General features: G+C 43.2%; 1 protein-coding gene across 1 annotated transcript; it reads left to right on the top strand.

The window, feature by feature from the left end:
- Positions 1-12,992: 12,992 nt before the first annotated feature.
- On the top strand, positions 12,993-14,540 carry sowahab (sosondowah ankyrin repeat domain family member Ab; the record flags this gene model as incomplete). Its single annotated transcript, XM_080416656.1, has 1 exon — positions 12,993-14,540. One exon carries the CDS (start codon positions 12,993-12,995, stop codon positions 14,454-14,456), a length of 1,464 nt encoding a protein of 487 aa, XP_080272782.1. The 3' UTR covers positions 14,457-14,540.
- Positions 14,541-17,777: the final 3,237 nt, after the last annotated feature.

The following is a 17,777-nucleotide window of genomic DNA, read 5'->3' as shown; positions in this document are numbered from 1 at the left end:
CTTGTGACGCACTGCAGTATTGTTTAATTGTCCTTATTCTTACGAAGTTACTTTAAGAGAGTGATAGTCTACATAAACGAGGTCGCGCATCCAGCTATTTCATTCGTGACCGCGCAGATTTTCTCCAAGGGGTTTTTGGATGGACAGACAGGTGTTAGACAAACATTAGTGATCTATTGAATTATGTGACTCCAGGGGTCGCTGCAACACCATGGCTATTGTGTTTCTTATGAATCTTATCTATTTCTCTTGTTTCCTCCTTACTAAAAATATACTGTGTTACTGTCCGTGGGAAAACGCAAAGTATAAAATATGTTACTTCATTTTACCATGACATCCTATCAACATGTTGAACTCAATCTAATGTAAAGCACAATTTCTATTCAGTGTGTGTAAAAAGCATAATATGTTTCTGCCCTTTTCTCTTTTTTTGTTGGCAGACTTTTTTTTAAATATAATTATCAGAAGAACAAATATAGGCCTATAGGGTGCACAATATTATAAGAACAACAGGAAATAAGCATGTTACCGCGTAAATAGGCCTACAGTATTATTCATCACATAATCTTTTGGTGACTTCCATATATGGAAGTCCAATGCATAATAAATAGTCGTGTACCTACCAACGTGTTTTGTGTTCAGACGTCACTTGTAAAGGCATTGTTCTATTTAAGACCTTCCATAAGCAGTGGTGTAAAGTTACTAGTACATTTACTCAAGTAGGCTACAATTTTTAGGTACTTTTTGACTTAACTGGAGTATTTCCAATGTTCAGTACTGTACGTGTTACTTCTACTCCGGTACATCTCAGAGGCAAATATTGTACTATTTCTCCACTACAATTATTTGAAAACTTTAGTTACTAGTTACTTTGCAGATTTTGATTAAAGCCCTATATACATTTCGACCATTTGAAAATAGCCGTAGATCTTCTATTTTCAAGAGATTTGAAAACTTGTGAAATGGGACATTCTGCACAATAAGTACTACTTTTGATAAGTAGGCTACATTTTGATACCACTTTTGTACTTTTACTTAAGTTTAATTCCGGACTTTTACTTGTAACAGAGTATTTCTTTATTGCAGTATTGATACTTTTACTTAAGTAAAACATTTTAGTACTTTTTCCACCACTGTTCATGAGTTCCACGCAGTGACCAAACATCAGACATTAAACCAAATCTGTTCTCAGTCAGAACTCTGGGGCGCACATCTTTCGGCAGGTCACACATATCTGTGTGACACCGGAAACAGCAGGTAGTTAAAGGGGAAATCCACCCATTTTCAATATTTAACTATGTCATTAATATAGCATAAAGGAGTTGTGTGGAAATAAGAAAAAATTTAAAAAAAAATTAACATTGCAAAAAAATTTAACATTGCAAAAAAATTAACATTGCAAATTACACTGTGATGACTCATCATGGTGTAATTTGCAATGTTAATTTTTTTGCAATGTTAATTTTTTTTGCAATGTTAATTTTTTTTTTAATTTTTTCTTATTTCCACACAACTCCTTTATGCTATATTAATGACATAGTTAAATATTGAAAATGGGTGGATTTCCCCTTTAAGGGACATCACCGAGCGGCACCATAATAAAAAGAGCTCCGTTCCGGTAGCAAATATAACACATCCGGTTTCTGAGCTAGCAAATATAAGGTTTCCGGTTGCCTTCAAAGTAAGAGCATCACATTTAATGTTTTATGAAAGACATACATGCATTTCGAAAAAGACATTTATACAGTGGTGGAAAGTAACTAAGTACATGTAATCAATTACTGTACTATGCATTTTGAAAAATACACGTATACAGTGGTGGAAAGTAACTAAGTACTACTCCACTACATTTCAGAGGCAGATATTGTACTAGTTACTTGTTACTTTGTATATTTTTGATTATAATTACAAGACCACTTCAGCCCTATTTAAACTTTGGAAATTTGAAAATAGCCGATCTACAAGCAAAAGATTTTTATATTTATACAAGACCACTTCAGCCCTATTTAAACTTTGGCAATTTGAAAATAGCCGATCTACAAGCAAATATTTGTATATTTAATTACATTTTGATACCAGTACTTTTACTTAATTACATTTAGAATTCAGGACTTTTACTTTTGCAGAGTATTTCTACATTGCAGTATTGATACTTTTACTTAAGTAAAACATTTTAGTACTTTTTCCACAACTGCATTGATGGATGTAAATATAAGAATTAGCCTATACGCCCTAACAGGTCGTTATTGAAATTGGCCTTTGATCCACATTCAATGGGCACTTAGCACATTTTCCATACACCCATGTTTAACCACTGTGATTAGACTGTAAACAGGTTTCAGATTTAAATTGGAATGCCAAAGATGGCAATCCCCTTTCTATAAATAATAATAGTAGCTTGTACAGGTGTAACATGTGGGGGGTTTATAAACATATTTAACAATACAATACAGTGTGTGTGTGTGTGTGTGTGTGTGTGTGTGTGTGTGTGTGTGTGTGTGTGTGTGTGTGTGTGTGTGTGTGTGTGTGTGTGTGTGTGTGTGTGTGTGTGTGTGTGTGTGTGTTTGTCATGGCATGGTGTTTTTTCCCCTCAATTTCTTTAGAGCACAAAGCCCAAATACCATTGAATATAATATATATGTATATATATATACGTATACGTATACGTATATGTGTGTGTGTGTGTGTGTGTGTGTGTGTGTGTGTGTGTGTGTGTGTGTGTGTGTGTGTGTGTGTGTGTGTGTGTGTGTGTCAATGCAACAACTACAGTTGTTAAAAAACAGTTTTGTCTGAATCCAGCCACTGTAGTCCACACACTAAACCTATATTTTCTACAGAGGTTGTGAATATTTGATTGTTAGGTTAGTGCATCAATGATCTTGTTGTACAGTATGTTAAAATGTTTTGTTGAAATGTATATACAAAAAATCTGTTATTTCTAATTATGCTGCCGGTATCGTGTCTGTGATTATAATGAGCAGGGGATTTGAGCAGGTCACAGCTGATTAGAAGGTTGTAAAGTAAGGGGTTTTTTTTAGGCAAACTTTGCAGCATCGGGTAAAGAGTAAATAATATATATATATATGTGTGTGTGTGTGTGTGTGTGTGTGTGTGTGTGTGTGTGTGTGTGTGTGTGTGTGTGTGTGTGTGTGTGTGTGTGTGTGTGTGTGTGTGTGTCAATGCAACAACTACAGTTGTTAAAAAACAGTTTTGTCTGAATCCAGCCACTGTAGTCCACACACATAAGATATGTTAGGGGCCAAGAACGTAAGGAGTTAGGGATATCAATGAAGGACAAATCGCCATATTGTGCTTACGTCGATGCAGTAGGAAAGGCAGATCCTAGGTCTTTAATAGCTGGTAATCGAAGTGGAGTGGGTAGAGACTCCGCTCCGTTTAGAAAGGTCAAACATGAACATCGCAAACTAAGCTGGATGAATGATGATGAGATTACAGCTCTGCGCCTACTGAAAGCTCACTGGGAAGATGAAGACACAGAAAGTGTAGTTGTAAAAGGATTCATTCAACTTATTAAAGTTAGTCCCCTTAAGGTTATATGTTTTAGTGAAGCAGGAGTGAGACTGTGGCACGATGTGATTAAGGACAGCGCTGCATCATGGGATGCCACTGGGGGAATCATTAAGAGTAAACTAACAAAGAAAAGGATTTTGTATTATGAGATTGTAGTAAGTTCATCCACTTCGTCCGCTTCAACTCCTGTAGCATTTATGATCAGTGAACAACACACCCAGACTGCTGTAGAGGAGCTCCTCACGGAATTGAGGTGCAAAGAGAAGGAGATATTTGGTGCCAACACAACACCCATGCAGATTAATAGTGATAGGTCCATAGTGCTTTTGAAAGCCAGTATGCATATCTTCAATGGAGATAGCATGAAAATGTACTTGTTACGCTGCTGGAGAATAGTGAATGGAAAGGCAGATAGCAAAGATTTGAATTTTTGTACCATAAGAGCATGTAAGAGTCATCTGATGAAACAGGCAAGTCACATTTGCAAACAACAGTACAATACTAGAGATTGTAGGTTTAAGTTGGCTATGTTCATCTTCAGCGCTTTAGTTAATGCCAAAACACTGAAACAAGCAGGTAATATAGTATCTGCTGCTTGTATTGTACTTGGTAGCAAAAGGAACTCCAGCGAGGTGGCAGCTAGTCTTGGCCGCATTGAGGATGAAACACAGAAGCTGCCAGGAATTGCAGGAATTATTGATAAAGAGCATGATCGACAAGACAATTCATATGACACTGCGGTTGATGATATATTTGACTTGACTGCTGATGTTTGTGAAGGTACATCTCCCTTCAAAGACTATTTTGAACAACTAAGGGCTACAGCCAATAATACAATTAAAACCAGCAATGACACAGGTGAAAATCAATACCATGGAGAAACTATTTTAAACAAACTGTTCTCAAACTTCCTCCCAACTATTCCAATATGGTCAGATCTACTCTCAGGTGATTTGCAGCGATTCTCTGGAGCCTATGCTGCACAAATAAACCATGGTAAGAAAAGCACAGCTATTAGTGAGGCCATGTTCAAAAACACAAAAGTGTTGCTTTTACGAAATGAGAAACACAGAATTGACGAATGTATACAGCGCATACGCTCACTATACAAGCAGTCAGCCATAGATTTCATTGCCAAAGTAGGCTACAGGATATCACAGGCATCACAGCGTCCACACCCACCACCTGTAGAAGAGTGGAACAAAAAGAGAACTCTGCCGCCACAGCTGAGACGCTCTTATCAAAATAAGCCACAAGCAAATTCAAAGATTTTCTTACAAAATGACAGCTCAGCAAGTGTGCCAGACAAAACAAAGGCACAAAACAGAGGCACAAATGAGGAAATATGCAATAGTATATGCAGGTTTGCAAATAATGAGAGTAATTGTTGGCTAAATGCAACCCTACAATCGATACTGCATCTGCAAGTAGTACAAGATAAATTGAAACAGTTGACACCTACTTATATGGTTGCGATGTCATCAATGCCAGGGAATTTAGCAGCTCTCATCCAAGCGTTTTTTCAAAATCCAGGGCACACATTTGATGCTAAAACAATCCATGGTGTCACTCAAGAATTAGTCAAGAGCATCCCAGCGTTGTCCTTGTCAATGCACAATGACCCACTAGATTTGATACACAAATTATTAATCTGGTTGCATGATTGTAGTGTCCAAACAACTGCTATGGCAAAACATACAGACATCTGTAAAAAATGTGCATCGAAAGTTGAAAGCATTTCATGCGCGCCTACTGTTTTTGCATTACCGCTGACACAGAAATGTGAGTCCCTCAATTCTCTTTTCGAACACACAATCATGGAAGGTGAAGGTCAACAGAGATGTACAGCATGTGGTTCAGAAATGAAGAGACAAATATGTTGGATTGATGCTCCTGATGTCATTACTCTTTCTGTGTCCCGTGTTGATAATGGTGGGACGGTGCTCCACACGCCTGTAGTCCCATCTGATATAATCGAAATTCCCATTCGTGACAGCAGTAAAATTAAGTATAAGTTGGGCTCAATCATTTGTCATGTAGGCTCAGTGGCCAAAGCCGGACACTTCTGGGCACATTTGCTTTATGACAATGTTGTAATTAGAGCAGATGATACAAATATAAACATCCTTCAACCAGCAAATGCATTGCAAATGGCAAAACCACATGGGTACATTTATTTCTATGTGAAATGTAATGATGCATCACTTAATGCTGTTATCACAATAGAGGACAATTTGGAAGATATTGGCCATGGTGTGGATGTGTTTTTTTGCAATGAAAGACCAAATCACAATATGTGTGAAGCCATACCATTACCAATACTAACATTTCTAAAACAGACATCTGCTTTCCAAAAATGTCACACACGGCTTGCAGCAGCAGCAGCAGCAGCGCAGTCCCCAGCATTGTTTAAAAGAGCGCTTGAGAAACTTGCCAACACTCAGGTGGTGTCATTAGTGTCTCGGCAATTTTCTATGACAGACGTGTACCACATATTAAACAGCTTTGTGAATGACACACTTGGGGCTCCTTTCCTTGGAAATGACCTGCTTTGCCTTAAAAGTCTTGGTCGCTATATTTGTACTCAATGTGGTGACCAGGCCGTACCATCTAGAAAGAACATATCAGAACTCATAGTGCAGCCACTTGAAGTGTCACAAAAAGGCATCTTGGACACAGTTGCCAAAATATGTTCTGCTCAACTTGACCAATGTGAAACATGTAAGCAGGACTTAAGCTTATCAACCTATCAAGTAATTCACAGCCCACAGACTTTACTTCTCCTGCTAAGATCTGGTGCAGAAATTCCCAAAACGTTCACTCTCTCCTGTCTGTACCACCAAAATGATTATGCTGTGTCCAGCATTTGTGCATTTTTTGACAAGTCACCATATGTGTCATTGTACACGTGTAAAGACCAGCAATGGCATATCATGACAAAAGCATCCATTGACACAGCAGGCTATACCTTTGAGCTGATGCTAAAAATACTGACCACAGCTAGTTGCTTTGTCGTGTCATACGAGAAAACTAATAGTGTGAAACTAATCAACTTTCAGCAGGTCGAACAAAAACATAAATGCACAGACAGATGCAAACAACACAAGCAGACAAGGGCTAGAAAAGGGAGATCCATTCCAACGGCAGCTGTGGAGAATAACGAGTGGCTGAGTGATAAGATGATCGATGAGTACCATAAGCTCTTGCTTTCGAGTGTTGAAAGAAAAAAAATGCATTTATTTGTCCCAGCACTTTTGTAAGCCAACAGTTACAGAGTTTTTGGTGTGATGACATCAGTGTCCTCCCAGATGTACCACGAGCATCACGCAATTGGTGGAACTACGAGTTGGTGATATTGCCCGTCAACGCAAATAAGTCCCATTGGGGAGCCATCGCGGTAGATTTCACCAAAAAGACAGTGAATGGTGATGTTATAGTATTAGATGTTGTGATAATGGATTCACTACGTGTGCATGAGCAAGACCTGGTTAAGGCATTTTTTCCACTGCAAAGGTACTTAGCATTACAGTACTTTGCATTGTATGGTAGAGGTATGGGTATTACATTTAGATATGAGTGTTATCACAGTTGTCCCAATTTCATAGAACAAACTGACGGCAGCAGCTGTGGTATTTTCACTTGTTTGTTTTCCAAAGCTGTTCTGTTTGATGTGAGCCTCAACACTTTCAAAAGCCACCGTGAAAAGCGAGATTGTGTTATGCATGAGTTGTCAGGCAAAAAGATATTTATCTGAGTACAAAGTTAAAGCATGTACTGTGATTTACTGTATCTTGGACAAACTACCTAAAAGGCTCTGTTGTGTCTGTTGTAGGAGAACGTCACAAATGGAGGATGCGAGGGACCAGAACTGACATGTTCCCAAGACACCAGGAGGGAACGTCATTTTGGTCTTCCTTTTTTTCCTTTAGGTTTTGATTTAATCAAATGTTTTCTTCTTTTTTTCTTTTGTCTTTGTGCTTACTGTGATCATCTAAAAACAAACATTAGAGCACAGGACTATGCAATGTTTGGACTGAGCTGGTTCTGCTTTATATACGTACATCTATCTATTGATCAATTTGTGTGTGTGTGTGTGTGTACAATGTTTGCACTTTAAGGTTGCTGTGTTGCACTTTTGAGTGATGTTTGCACTTCAGTATATTGCATGTTATACTTTTTTATACATTTGAGTGATGTTTGCACGTTGGTACATTGCATGTTGTACCCGTTTATTATACATTTGAGTGATCTTTGCACTTAGGTACGTTGCACGCAGTACCATTTTATACTTTTGAGTGTGGTTTGCACTTCCTAGAACTTCCAAATTTTTACAGTTTTGCATGATGATTGTGTTTGAATAATGTTTGCTGTTATTAACACACACACATATAGTAAATTGATCAAATCTGTGACTACTAAACTACTAAAGTAGCCTCTCAGTCCACCTTAAGACAATTGGCAATGTTTAAAAACAAATATTGGAAAATGTATTTATATATATTCTGTTTTTGATAATTTGTACACTGTTTTATTAGTAAAGAGTAATTAAAAGGTATTTTTTTAAACTTTCAAAGCCTGTCTGTATTCTTTTATGGTGTGGGGTTGTGTGGCCACTTGTATACACTATTGGGTTAGGGTATGGCCACTTGTATACACTATTGTCTGAAAACGGCCCTTTTCTGACCCCTGACCTCACTGGACGGCCCGCCACTTTTCCAAATACACCTCTCCCGCTTAGCGGAGAGTGTGGCAGTGTAGAGGGGCTCTCCCCGAACGCGTGCGTACCTCCGAAGTTCCGGCGCCAAGCACCGTCTCCTGTCCAGTGTCCAATTTGTATACACTATTGTCTGAAAACGGCCCTTTTCTGACCCCTGACCTCACTGGACGGCCCGCCACTTTTCCAAATACACCTCTCCCGCTTAGCGGAGAGTGTGGCAGTGTAGAGGGGCTCTCCCCGAACGCGTGCGTACCTCCGAAGTTCCGGCGCCAAGCACCGTCTCCTGTCCAGTGTCCAATTTGTATACACTATTGTCTGAAAACGGCCCTTTTCTGACCCCTGACCTCACTGGACGGCCCGCCACTTTTCCAAATACACCTCTCCCGGTTAGCGGAGAGTGTGGCAGTGTAGAGGGGCTCTCCCCGAACGCGTGCGTACCTCCGAAGTTCCGGCGCCAAGCACCGTCTCCTGTCCAGTGTCCAATTTGTATACACTATTGTCTGAAAACGGACCTTTTCTGACCCCTGACCTCACTGGACGGCCCGCCACTTTTCCAAATACACCTCTCCCGCTTAGCGGAGAGTGTGGCAGTGTAGAGGGGCTCTCCCCGAACGCGTGCGTACCTCCGAAGTTCCGGCGCCAAGCACCGTCTCCTGTCCAGTGTCCAATTTGTATACACTATTGTCTGAAAACGGACCTTTTCTGACCCCTGACCTCACTGGACGGCCCGCCACTTTTCCAAATACACCTCTCCCGCTTAGCGGAGAGTGTGGCAGTGTAGAGGGGCTCTCCCCGAACGCGTGCGTACCTCCGAAGTTCCGGCGCCAAGCACCGTCTCCTGTCCAGTGTCCAATTTGTATACACTATTGTCTGAAAACGGACCTTTTCTGACCCCTGACCTCACTGGACGGCCCGCCACTTTTCCAAATACACCTCTCCCGCTTAGCGGAGAGTGTGGCGGTGTAGAGGGGCTCTCCCCGAACGCGTGCGTACCTCCGAAGTTCCGGCGCCAAGCACCGTCTCCTGTCCAGTGTCCAATTTGTATACACTATTGTCTGAAAACGGACCTTTTCTGACCCCTGACCTCACTGGACGGCCCGCCACTTTTCCAAATACACCTCTCCCGCTTAGCGGAGAGTGTGGCGGTGTAGAGGGGCTCTCCCCGAACGCGTGCGTACCTCTGAAGTTCCGGCGCCAAGCACCGTCTCCTGTCCAGTGTCCAATTTGTATACACTATTGTCTGAAAACTGACCTTTTCTGACCCCTGACCTCACTGGACGGCCCGCCACTTTTCCAAATACAGCTCTCCCGCTTAGCGGAGAGTGTGGCGGTGTAGAGGGGCTCTCCCCGAACGCGTGCGTACCTCCGAAGTTCCGGCGCCAAGCACCGTCTCCTGTCCAGTGTCCAATTTGTATACACTATTGTCTGAAAACGGCCCTTTTCTGACCCCTGACCTCACTGGACGGCCCGCCACTTTTCCAAATACACCTCTCCCGCTTAGCGGAGAGTGTGGCAGTGTAGAGGGGCTCTCCCCGAACGCGTGCGTACCTCCGAAGTTCCGGCGCCAAGCACCGTCTCCTGTCCAGTGTCCAATTTGTATACACTATTGTCTGAAAACTGACCTTTTCTGACCCCTGACCTCACTGGACGGCCCGCCACTTTTCCAAATACAGCTCTCCCGCTTAGCGGAGAGTGTGGCGGTGTAGAGGGGCTCTCCCCGAACGCGTGCGTACCTCCGAAGTTCCGGCGCCAAGCACCGTCTCCTGTCCAGTGTCCAATTTGTATACACTATTGTCTGAAAACGGACCTTTTCTGACCCCTGACCTCACTGGACGGCCCGCCACTTTTCCAAATACACCTCTCCCGCTTAGCGGAGAGTGTGGCAGTGTAGAGGGGCTCTCCCCGAACGCGTGCGTACCTCCGAAGTTCCGGCGCCAAGCACCGTCTCCTGTCCAGTGTCCAATTTGTATACACTATTGTCTGAAAACGGACCTTTTCTGACCCCTGACCTCACTGGACGGCCCGCCACTTTTCCAAATACACCTCTCCCGCTTAGCGGAGAGTGTGGCAGTGTAGAGGGGCTCTCCCCGAACGCGTGCGTACCTCCGAAGTTCCGGCGCCAAGCACCGTCTCCTGTCCAGTGTCCAATTTGTATACACTATTGTCTGAAAACGGACCTTTTCTGACCCCTGACCTCACTGGACGGCCCGCCACTTTTCCAAATACACCTCTCCCGCTTAGCGGAGAGTGTGGCAGTGTAGAGGGGCTCTCCCCGAACGCGTGCGTACCTCCGAAGTTCCGGCGCCAAGCACCGTCTCCTGTCCAGTGTCCAATTTGTATACACTATTGTCTGAAAACGGACCTTTTCTGACCCCTGACCTCACTGGACGGCCCGCCACTTTTCCAAATACACCTCTCCCGCTTAGCGGAGAGTGTGGCGGTGTAGAGGGGCTCTCCCCGAACGCGTGCGTACCTCCGAAGTTCCGGCGCCAAGCACCGTCTCCTGTCCAGTGTCCAATTTGTATACACTATTGTCTGAAAACGGACCTTTTCTGACCCCTGACCTCACTGGACGGCCCGCCACTTTTCCAAATACACCTCTCCCGCTTAGCGGAGAGTGTGGCAGTGTAGAGGGGCTCTCCCCGAACGCGTGCGTACCTCCGAAGTTCCGGCGCCAAGCACCGTCTCCTGTCCAGTGTCCAATTTGTATACACTATTGTCTGAAAACGGACCTTTTCTGACCCCTGACCTCACTGGACGGCCCGCCACTTTTCCAAATACAGCTCTCCCGCTTAGCGGAGAGTGTGGCGGTGTAGAGGGGCTCTCCCCGAACGCGTGCGTACCTCCGAAGTTCCGGCGCCAAGCACCGTCTCCTGTCCAGTGTCCAATTTGTATACACTATTGTCTGAAAACGGACCTTTTCTGACCCCTGACCTCACTGGACGGCCCGCCACTTTTCCAAATACACCTCTCCCGCTTAGCGGAGAGTGTGGCGGTGTAGAGGGGCTCTCCCCGAACGCGTGCGTACCTCTGAAGTTCCGGCGCCAAGCACCGTCTCCTGTCCAGTGTCCAATTTGTATACACTATTGTCTGAAAACTGACCTTTTCTGACCCCTGACCTCACTGGACGGCCCGCCACTTTTCCAAATACAGCTCTCCCGCTTAGCGGAGAGTGTGGCGGTGTAGAGGGGCTCTCCCCGAACGCGTGCGTACCTCCGAAGTTCCGGCGCCAAGCACCGTCTCCTGTCCAGTGTCCAATTTGTATACACTATTGTCTGAAAACGGCCCTTTTCTGACCCCTGACCTCACTGGACGGCCCGCCACTTTTCCAAATACACCTCTCCCGCTTAGCGGAGAGTGTGGCAGTGTAGAGGGGCTCTCCCCGAACGCGTGCGTACCTCCGAAGTTCCGGCGCCAAGCACCGTCTCCTGTCCAGTGTCCAATTTGTATACACTATTGTCTGAAAACTGACCTTTTCTGACCCCTGACCTCACTGGACGGCCCGCCACTTTTCCAAATACAGCTCTCCCGCTTAGCGGAGAGTGTGGCGGTGTAGAGGGGCTCTCCCCGAACGCGTGCGTACCTCCGAAGTTCCGGCGCCAAGCACCGTCTCCTGTCCAGTGTCCAATTTGTATACACTATTGTCTGAAAACGGACCTTTTCTGACCCCTGACCTCACTGGACGGCCCGCCACTTTTCCAAATACACCTCTCCCGCTTAGCGGAGAGTGTGGCAGTGTAGAGGGGCTCTCCCCGAACGCGTGCGTACCTCCGAAGTTCCGGCGCCAAGCACCGTCTCCTGTCCAGTGTCCAATTTGTATACACTATTGTCTGAAAACGGCCCTTTTCTGACCCCTGACCTCACTGGACGGCCCGCCACTTTTCCAAATACACCTCTCCCGCTTAGCGGAGAGTGTGGCAGTGTAGAGGGGCTCTCCCCGAACGCGTGCGTACCTCCGAAGTTCCGGCGCCAAGCACCGTCTCCTGTCCAGTGTCCAATTTGTATACACTATTGTCTGAAAACGGACCTTTTCTGACCCCTGACCTCACTGGACGGCCCGCCACTTTTCCAAATACACCTCTCCCGCTTAGCGGAGAGTGTGGCAGTGTAGAGGGGCTCTCCCCGAACGCGTGCGTACCTCCGAAGTTCCGGCGCCAAGCACCGTCTCCTGTCCAGTGTCCAATTTGTATACACTATTGTCTGAAAACGGACCTTTTCTGACCCCTGACCTCACTGGACGGCCCGCCACTTTTCCAAATACACCTCTCCCGCTTAGCGGAGAGTGTGGCAGTGTAGAGGGGCTCTCCCCGAACGCGTGCGTACCTCCGAAGTTCCGGCGCCAAGCACCGTCTCCTGTCCAGTGTCCAATTTGTAGACACTATTGTCTGAAAACGGCCCTTTTCTGACCATTTATCCATTTAGATAAATTATTAATGTTTAAAAAACCGTTTTTGTTACACAGAAACATAATATGTGTTGTGTAAAAACATAATATGTCGTTTAAATGCTTAATTTATAGTTTTAATGTGCAAATTAACCGTTTTTCAATGGCTCCATTTTGCTCTAGAGTGTACTCTTATTCTGAAGAGATCGTCCACCGGAAGTCTTATATTTGCTCCGTTATATTTGCTGATGGAACACTGCTAATAAAAAGGACGGGACAAGAGGATAACAGCATCTCCATAGCGGAGTGATTGCCAGTCTTTTCAATAACTTCTCTTCTATTTCACACCCATTAAAGGCAATGGCGGGTTTGACGCAAGAAGATATTCTGACTTTTTTATTAGATCACGGAGGTAAAGTGAAGAACTCGGACTTACTGAACTATTTCAGACGTCAAATCAACAGCGGCGATCCCGCGGAAAAGCAACACAACAGAGATGCGTTCAAGAAGTTCGTGAACAGCGTTGCCGTCGTGAAGCAAGTGGACGGCGTCAAGTTTGTGGTGGTGAAGAAAAGATACCGTGACTTTGTTAAAGGGGGGATGATGATGATGATGATGTCGGATGAGAGTGATGATGGCCGTCAAAACACGTCTTTGATTTCATCATCCACAGAAGATGCATCATCTGAAAAGAAGATGCTTTATTCGGACTTTGAGAACAACAATATGTGCTGCGCCTCAAACATAAATAATTATTTAAGTGATAACGCCAAGGACATTGATCTGCATAATAGTGATTTAGGCAAGGCCGGGCTGCAGTCATCATTTAACCTTAACAGTGTGGACGCCACCACCACGGTTAAGGTCCTGAACATCTCCAGTGATCATACAACTTCATGCAGAACCAGGAGAGGTGGTGCTGTCTTTGCAGTCATAGCTGTGAAATCCCCCCCTCGCCCCGCTTCCACAGAATGTCAAGATCCTGTGCTGGTGGATGTGACACAGGAGGGATTCAATCCCCCCTTGCCTCAGCCCAAAACTCCAGAGAAGCTAAACACGATGATGGCCCCCAAAGCTCCACCTGAAGCATCAGGGCCTGTTATGGATGTCAAGTGTCCAAGTTCGGAGCAAGATGAGTGGAACTCTTTATCACTGTGGAGTAAAAACAGACAGACGGAGAGAGAGATGCAAGAAGCGCCAAGTTCTCCCCAGCCGAAGAGGCCGCAAAACAAGACCACAAGACAAGGAGATGATGCCAAGGACTCAGAATCTGCGGTGCCATTGGAACCAATCGCCCATGAGTGGTTGGTGAAGTCTGCCACTGGGCTGTGGGGTCAACTCTACGGACTTCTGCTGCAGGACACCCAGTTGGCCAGGAAGAAAGACTTCATGTCAGGCTTCACGGCTCTCCACTGGGCAGCCAAAGACGGCAACGCTGACATGGTGCACAAGATCATGGCTATCTCCAAGAAGAGAGGGATTTTCGTGGACATCAACAGCAAAACACATGGAGGCTACACACCTCTGCACATCGCAGCCATACATGGTCACCACGAAGTTATGCTGCTGCTTGTGCAGAGTTATGGGGCCAAGGTAAATATAAGAGATAATGATGGGAAGAAGCCATACCACTACCTGGACAGTGGTGTGTCTGCTGAGGTCAAAGACCTTCTGGGATGGTCGCAGCCGTCACAGCAGGACAGGGACAGGACAGAACACGAGCTCCGCAAAGGTTTAAACACAATAAGCAAGCTCTTTCAGCCTCACATAGGACACAGAAAGAAACACAAGCAACAGAGACGCTTGTCCACTCCTGAAGCTTAGAGGGAAAAGAGGAACTTTACAGACTCACGTCAAACTCAAAACCCTAAATATTTGTATCTCTTAATACAGAGCTGGAAACTACTTGTTATGCCTTACTTTATGTTATGATTGTACAGTTTAAAAACTCTGTAGTTATCTTGTCTGGAATGCAGCATCCCTGGACTTAAAAAACAAACAAAAATGTAGTTAGAAGTTGAGACTCTTTTTTTGTTTTGTTAAAGTGCATATGTTGTTGTTTTTGTACTAGTAACTGTACATAACTGTAGTTATTTTGTACCACATTTCTTTTCTTTCTTGCCAATAGCATTATCATGCTTTGTCATTATTTAATTTATGTGTAACTAAAAATAAACCATTCATAATATGTGCTCTCTGTTTAATTTACTACATTTGCGCACAAAATACATCTTAATTTAACCCACAGCAGCTGTTGTTCATCAGAATGTTACATGTATTATGTCTGATGGATTTTCACAATAATTAGAAACACAGCACAATCTCTCACAAAAAAAGCCAGAGAAAACTGAAGATGACATAGTGTTGTGAATTTAGTAGACCTAAGAGTTTTCCTTTAATTACGAGAGGTGAGTGATGATTAAGTTTAGTGGCGAGTTCAGAGAACAAGATGACACCAGGCAGTATTACATTTCAAGTTTTTAAGTTTAACAAATATACGGTATATAGGCCTACTGGTCACGGTACTGACCAGGAGGCATAAGTGCTATAGAAATAGAAAGGAACGGAGTATGATATGAATTAGCAAACAATACTACAACATAATGTTGTATAATGTATATTAGTTGTCCCTCAACAGTTGAGTCTGGCAGCTATCATTGGGCATACAGTATATCTGATAAAGCAATGACCATGGCGCCACAAGTATATCAGTACGCTTACACAGATGAATGAATCAGTACCAACAGATAAAAGGTTAAGTACGTCAAGCCTAAGCAACTCGGACCCTCGCATCCCTATTCTGGGATGAACATTCACAGAAAATATAGCAGATCTAAAAGCTCAAGATATTTGGTGTAGAGGGAAAATATTAGGGGGCCTTGTTTAGGGCCATGTGGGACTCCTGTCAAATTGAAGTGAATTTGAGTGTTTAATGTCATTAATGTTTCACATTTATGCACACAATATATCTTCATTTAATCCACAATAGATGTTGTTCATCAGACAAAACATTCTGATGGATGCCCAATTTTTAGAAACACAGCAAAATCTCGGTCAGAGAAAGCTAAATGTCATACAGTTAGACCAGAGGCAACAATTTCCCTTTTCTGGTAAAGTTCAGCCATTCTTATTCCTTTCCCAGAAAGCTGCCTCTGACCATGTGAATGAGGATAGAGGGGTGCTTACGCGTGGGGGGCAGTTTATGCAGAACAGGCCGTCTGAATGGGAGGCATGCAGAATGCAGCCATGATCGCATTAAATCATCTGCATTGTTTACTTGAAGGAGGCCCATTCAGGTCTTCATTCCCTCCCTGGATATCAGTGGTTGAGATGTGTAGAACAAAACAAGACTTTTATTCAAAAATAGCATTTGCAATGCATTGTGAGCTTGTCAATTTGCTATTTTCACTACGTGCCCACAATAGTTTAAATGTTGTCCCAAACCTCATTCAGTGTTCACTCATGTCCAAGACTTGAAACTAATTATTCCTCATTTATTACTTATTACTAAGTGCAAGAAGTCTTATGACATTTTATACAAACCAATTTACTATAACCCAATTGTTGAGTCAGACACCTGTTGAATATAAATATGGTGTTCATTGACGTTAATCCAATTAAATTATTGATTTCTCACACATTACCATTGCATGCAGCCTTTTCATCACTGCACTTAATTAGGCTTAGTTTGAAGAGTTCAACAGCATTTCAAAGTCTAATTTGTTAAAATAAATTAGACCTGTTATTGTACAGGACAGGTTTGAACTGTCCTGACCCGACCCATATAGAAAACAATTGTGACATTACAGAGGGAGACGATAGAAGCATAACTATAATACAGTGTGGTAACAATGTCTTTTGTCTTCTGTGGAGGAAAAGCAGCTTGTTGCATAATGATGATGCTGAGGAGAAGAGTTTCACTCATGGTTTCCTCCTACGCATTCTTCTACCTCCAACCATCCTCCTCAGCAGAAACAATACAGAGACTGTCCATACTTTATCATCACTGTCAGTGGTTCTCAAAGTGGGGTCCGGGGACCCCCAGGCATCCTTGACAGAGTTCCAGGGGTCCCCAGGCAGCAACAATGAAAGGCCTCTGTCAGAAACATCAGAACCTGCACTGAGTTTAACCTTTTAAACCCTATACTTAGTTGATCAGAGTCCCCCAGGGCTCTGTAATAGAGCCCCTCCTGTTTTCACTCTACACTCAATGTCTTTACCCGAAAAAAAAGATATATAAAAAAGATATTTAAGTCAGATCTACTAGCTCACCACACACTAAAAGATCTGCTTTTTTCACCAAATGTTCAACCCAGAATAGGAATGCCAAGGTTTATGTGGTATATATAGCCTAATTTGTAGAGATTCAACAGGTGCAGTGGAACAATCCACCATCACCCACTTTGAATAAAGTCACAAAATCATAGTCTAACAAAACCAAGCATCTAAAAGTAGACTCATTCTGATGTTGGTGCATTTAAGGTGAATAACACCAGAATCCAAGGTATATAGTTTCAGATCTTCTTTGAGTTTAAGAATGTTAGTATAATGAATCTCAGACAAAAATATCTGCCCAACTATTACATACATTTCCCATCTATGTTTAAGTTTAATTTCATTACTACAATCTGAAGTCAAAAGTTGTTTGCAAGTTGGGAGCTTTTTTGAAGAACATTCTCCCCTTAATTAAATTATGTAAATATTTTTCATTTTCATTTTGTTTTTTTTAGTTTGTACAGCCATGCCTTTTGCTATATTGATATTGATATTGTACAATTCCTATGTATCATACAGTCATAATCATACATATGATTTTGTGTTCCATTGGGTCTTGAGGTAAATAAATGATGATGATAATTCATGATGATGAAAAATAGCCTACTTCAGGAGTGAAGTTATAAATGATAGATCATCTGATCACATAAACATTTTTAGCATTTAATTCTTAGATCAACTGTATTCCTACATTTCAGGTGCCATTAAACATTAGAATAGGTTATAAGACCACACAAACTTTTGGACTGTGGTGTGTGTGTGTGTGTGTGTGTGTGTGTGTGTGTGTGTGTGTGTGTGTGTGTGTGTGTGTGTGTGTGTGTGTGTGTGTGCGTGCGTGTGCGTGTGTGTGTGTGTGTGTGTGTGTGTACG

Source organism: Gymnoscopelus braueri (genome assembly GCF_963280865.1).
Source record: "Gymnoscopelus braueri genome assembly, chromosome: 20".
NCBI lineage: Eukaryota > Metazoa > Chordata > Actinopteri > Myctophiformes > Myctophidae > Gymnoscopelus > Gymnoscopelus braueri.
The sequence above is the reverse complement of the archived record's forward strand: the minus strand, read 5'-3'. Positions and strand labels throughout refer to the sequence as shown.